This window comes from Magnolia sinica, chromosome 14, assembly GCF_029962835.1.
Source record: "Magnolia sinica isolate HGM2019 chromosome 14, MsV1, whole genome shotgun sequence".
Taxonomy (NCBI): domain Eukaryota; kingdom Viridiplantae; phylum Streptophyta; class Magnoliopsida; order Magnoliales; family Magnoliaceae; genus Magnolia; species Magnolia sinica.
The window spans coordinates 41,790,486-41,795,894 of record NC_080586.1 but is presented as its reverse complement, the minus strand read 5'-3'; the positions used below and the strand labels follow the sequence as shown (position 1 = coordinate 41,795,894).

The following is a 5,409-nucleotide window of genomic DNA, read 5'->3' as shown; positions in this document are numbered from 1 at the left end:
CAAACATAAAGGAAGTGGTTAAGGCCGAGGTACTTAAATTGTTGGATGTGTGTATTATATACCCCACAACAAATGATTCAGGAATAGCTAGAATGGCTGCAGCAATGGCAGCATAGGATCTCAGTTTTCTTAAAATTAATGAAGATTAAAAAGAAGAACAAGAAGTCAAAGGTAAGTTATTTTTATTTATTTAATATTTTTATAGTCATTCTATTGTTTCTCTTTTTATTTAAAAAGATTAAGATTTTTTTTTTCATTATTTAATTTTCTAATTTATTTGGTTCTTTTTTTCGTCAGAAAACAAGTAAGAAAAATAAAGAAAGAGAAAGAAAAGAAGAAGGTAAATTATTTTATTTATTTGATATTATTATTTTCATTCTCTTTTTATTTTCAAGAGAAGAAGAAGAAGATATTGAGGTGTATTTTTTCTGATTTATTTATCTTTTATTTTTCAAAAAAATAAAAGAAGAAAAAGAAGAAAAAAAGGATATAGAAGAAGAAGAAAATATTAAAGGTTTTTTTTTTTCAAATTTATTTATTTATTATTATTTTTTTCTAAAAAAGAAAGAAGGACAAGAAAGAGTAGGGTCATTTTCATCTATAAAAAAGATAGGGTGTCAGCGATCTAAAAATAAAGTTTTAAAAAGCCGCCTATTTACTTAATTAAAATAGATAGGGTGTTAGGATCCTTACTCTTGCTCCGATGGTAGACTCTCTGGAGTTTCAACACCTGGTCAAGGGTTCAAGTATTCATAGGTGGTTAAATCCCACTATGGCATGAGTGCGTGTCGCGTGTGTACAAAAAATAAAATAAACTAGAGGTCTATTTTGTTAATAAATCTAAAACTCAATGCATTTGTCAATAGTTTGGTTCTCGGAATGCTATGCGATTTCTTATTCTTATATATATATATATATGGGAAAAGGTTCTATACGATCGAGCCCATGGGAACTCCCCATGAGGTCGAGCTGTGTGGGCCCCACCATGATGTGTTGAACATCAACACCGTGCATTTGATGGGTCCCCTATAAATTATTTGATATCTCAAAAATTAGCTGTATACGGAACTCCGGCCCGCCTGAAATTTGGATGCGTCTGAAACTTGGTCTGACCCCTCATCCAAGTGGAACACATATAATGGATGGGCTGGATTTGTAAACCACATCTCGGTGGGCCCAAAAAATGATTATGAATGTTTTAATAGAGGGTAACCCCTCTCAACTTTTGTATGTGGTGTGGCCCACACAAGTCACGAATTGACTTGATTTTTAAGCCATGGGCCTACCATGGAATGGTGCATATGATTGATGGGGTAGATGTTTGACACGCATCATGGTAGGGCCATGCAGCTCGACCTCACGTTGAGTTCCTATGAGCTCGACTATATGGAACCTTTTTCCACACACACATATAGCTCATGGGAACTTCCCATGAGGTCGAGTCGTGTGGGGTCCACTATGATGTATGTTGAACATCAACACCGTTCATTTGATGGTTCCCCTTTAAATTATGGGATATCCCAAAAATCATCCGTATACAGAACTCATGTGGGCCATACCATCTAAAATCATGTGAATACATGCTTAAAACATATAAAAGCACTTGGTGGGGCCCAACTGAAATTTAGAGGCATCTGAAACTTGGTCTGACCCCTCATCCAAGTGGGACACATATAATGGATGGGCTGGATTTGTGAACCACATCTCAGCGGGCCCATCAAATGATTGTGAATGTTTTAATGGAGGGTAACCCTTCTCAACTTTTGTATGTGGTGTGGCCCACACATGTCACGGATTGACTTGATTTTTAAGCCCTAAGCCCACCATAGAATGGTGCATCTGACTGATGGGGTAGATGTTCGACATGCATCAGGGTGGGCCCACACAACCCGACCTCATGGGAAGTTCCCATGAGCTCGACTGCATATAACCTTCTCTCTCTCTCTCTCTCTCTCTCTCTCTCTCTCTCTCTCTCTCTATATATATATATATATATATATATATATATAATTTCTTTTTATTTTTCTCATTGGTGGGTACGGCTGTACATGAACCGAGTTACCTCGATTGAAAAACATGTATTCGGATTATTTTAGGACGGCATGTTTGCATTTTACTATCTGTGGTCCTACCTCTAACATGTGGCCAATCGAAGAGTATGGGAACCAGGCATCTCACAGGAGCAGTCATCTTCCCCGTAACCTTCTCATTCTTTTTCTATCTTACTCTTGTTGACCAACAGCTGGGCCCCACCCGATGAACAGCAAATAATGAGAGCTGGTAAGTGGACTTAGCAGGGGCCCCTCGATTTGCTAGGGATTTGATTAGAAAAACTTTTACACTCCGGTAGAGGATGATGGTTGATCGCTTCCACTTCTAAATTGCAGATGTGGCATATGTCAATTTTAATCAAACCATCCAAATCCTTGGTCCAATTTAGATGGCTGGCCAATTAACAGATTGATGGACATTTAATATGCGGTCTCAATGAATAAATAATATTCTGCAGTTGAATTCAAAAACAAGTTATAATCAATATTTAGGATTTTGTTCAAACAAATCCAAATTTCGTACTATGAATTACCTAAAGCAGAACCCGAAATTTTTGACGGTTTAGTTTTGACTTAATATATATGTCAGGTATAAAGTTTCTGAGCGCCAGTGTATGGACAATCATAAACTTCGGAGTATCGAAATAACTACTCTTGTGATAATGCGCGCATATTATTGAGGGAGAAATGACCTCACAAGCACCACCACGACCACCTCTTCTCGTCGTCTTTACTGTAAATCTCATTAGCTTGTCTGCCTTCAAAGCAAGATGCTTCTTCTCTCTTACTTTCCCAACGGTAAGTCCTCCTTCTCATCTTCTTCTTCTCCTCCCATCTTTTGGTGAAGTTCTTTCCCCTTTTCTTGTCTACTATTGTGAATCTTTCTATAAAAGTATACACAAGTCCACCAAATCTGGAGAAATTCTCAGCCCAATTCAAATTCTATTACGATTTTCAGATACCTTTAGTTCAGTTTCTCCGCTGATACTTTTCAGAAGTCTCTGAAACACCGAGTTCTCTCCAAAGAAAAAAAAAAAGGGAAAAAAAAAAACCCATTTCAGATTGAGAGAACTTTCTAAAAGCCTACTTGGGTTTTCTACAAAATTCAAAAAAATCGATCCCAAAATCTAGATTTCTCAAAAGATCTTTCATAGTTTGGAGAGTTTAGCAAAACCCATTTCATAAATTTTCTAATTCACAAAAAAAGAAACCACGTTGGATTTTCCATGGATACCCTCCTAAGAACCCACAACAAACTTGAATTGCTTCACCCAATTCATGGGTTTGCAGAGAAACACAGCTTCTCAAACTCCTCAAAGCTTCTCCACCATGATTGTAGATTTAAACTCAAGAAATTTCAGAAGGAATGGTGTCGAAATGGTTGTGTTAAGGCCAATGGCAGTGCTCTTTTGGAGCTTGTTCCTGAAACGAAGAAAGAAAACCTAGAATTTGAGCTCCCCATGTATGACCCATCCAAGGCCCAAGTCATGGACTTGGTGGTAGTTGGTGGTGGGCCCGCAGGGCTCGCTGTCGCCCAGCAGGTCTCCCAAGCGGGCCTCTCGGTCTGCTCCATCGACCCATCACCAAAGCTGATCTGGCCGAACAATTACGGCGTCTGGGTGGATGAGTTTGAAGCTATGGATCTTCTTGACTGTCTTGACACCACCTGGTCTGGTGCCGTTGTGTTCATTGATGACCGGACCAGGAAGTACCTTGACAGGCCATATGGCCGGGTCAACCGCAAGCAGCTCAAGTCTAAGATGATGCTGAAATGCATCACAAACGGCGTCCTGTTCCACCAGGCGAAGGTGGTTAAGGTTATTCACGAGGAGTCTAAGTCCGTTTTGATTTGCAATGACGGTGTCACCGTTCAGGCTAGGGTGGTCCTTGATGCCACGGGGTTTGCACGGTGTCTTGTCCAGTATGATAAGCCGTATAATCCTGGCTACCAAGTTGCCTATGGGATCCTCGCGGAGGTTGAAGAACACCCATTTGAATTGGATAAGATGGTCTTCATGGATTGGAGGGATTCACATCTTGATAACAAGATTGGATTGAAAGAGAGGAATGAAAAAATCCCAACATTTCTTTATGCAATGCCTTTCTCATCAAAGAGGATTTTTCTTGAAGAGACTTCGTTGGTTGCCCGGCCTGGTCTACGGATGGAAGACATACAGGAGAGGATGGAGGCTAGATTGAAGCATTTGGGTATCAAAGTGAAGAGCATAGAAGAGGATGAAAGGTGCATTATCCCAATGGGCGGTCCTCTTCCGGTGCTCCCCCAGAGGGTTGTAGGAATAGGTGGTACTGCAGGTATGGTGCACCCATCTACCGGGTACATGGTAGCCAGGACTCTTGCAGCAGCTCCAATAGTTGCAGACTCAATTGTCCAGTACCTCAGTTCCGAACGGGCAGTTCTGGGGAATGAATTGTCTGCAGAAGTTTGGAAAGATTTGTGGCCGATAGAGAGGAGGCGACAACGGGAGTTCTTTTGCTTTGGAATGGATGTTCTGCTCAAGCTTGATTTGAAAGGGACAAGGAGGTTTTTTGATGCCTTTTTCAATCTTGAACCCCATTATTGGCATGGATTTTTGTCATCGAGGTTGTTTCTTCCGGAGCTTGTGTTTTTTGGGGTTTCCTTGTTCTCACATGCCTCCAATATTTGTAGGTTAGAGATCATGGCAAAGGGCACTCTTCCCCTGGTAAATATGATTACCAACTTATTGCAAGACAGAGATTAGGATGATTTGATTTTTATCAGCTGTATCTTACTCTTAATTGCTGAATTGTATCTATGATTCTATATCTAAGGGCATGTTTTTCTGTCAACCTTCAATGTCAGTTAAACCACTCTAGTAACGTTGTTTACTTTATTTTTTTCTTTTAATCTTTCTTAAAACTTTTAGGAGGAGATGCATTTCCTGAGCTTATAGCTGTTGGGCCTGCTCTGTTCATGTATTCCCTCAGTAATTCTGCATAGAGTTCAATGACAAAAGTCATCTTTTCTTTTCTTTTCTGGGTTTTCTTTTTTTTTTTTTTTTTCTGGTAAATATGATCAATATCTCGTTAAAAGCGTTGAATGGAAACCTGATAACCTCACTTGATTTCCATCTGGTGCTGGGTTTCCATACAAAATAGTGAGTTGACAGTTACAACCATTTTGATTTTCAAAAGCCAATCCAATTTGGCAGCTGAAATAGTATGACTATGTCAATTCCTCAAATGAAAGATGGGTGAATGAAAATTGAAAAGAGTGAGCTGGCTGTCTTTAAAATAATATATACTTAACGTGATCAATGATTCTATGAATTCTTCTTACCTTATCTTTTTTCTTTGGTGGGTTACTTTGAAATTTTAA

The 5,409-nt window shown here is 39.3% G+C and overlaps 1 protein-coding gene across 1 annotated transcript; it reads left to right on the top strand.

Annotated features, from left to right (window-relative positions):
- Positions 1 to 2,725: 2,725 nt before the first annotated feature.
- LOC131225471 (lycopene beta cyclase, chloroplastic/chromoplastic-like) lies at positions 2,726 to 5,061 on the top strand. The gene has a single exon (XM_058220999.1). It carries the CDS (start codon positions 3,278 to 3,280, stop codon positions 4,790 to 4,792), a length of 1,515 nt encoding a protein of 504 aa, XP_058076982.1. The 5' UTR covers positions 2,726 to 3,277; the 3' UTR covers positions 4,793 to 5,061.
- The last annotated feature ends 348 nt before the right edge of the window (positions 5,062 to 5,409 follow it).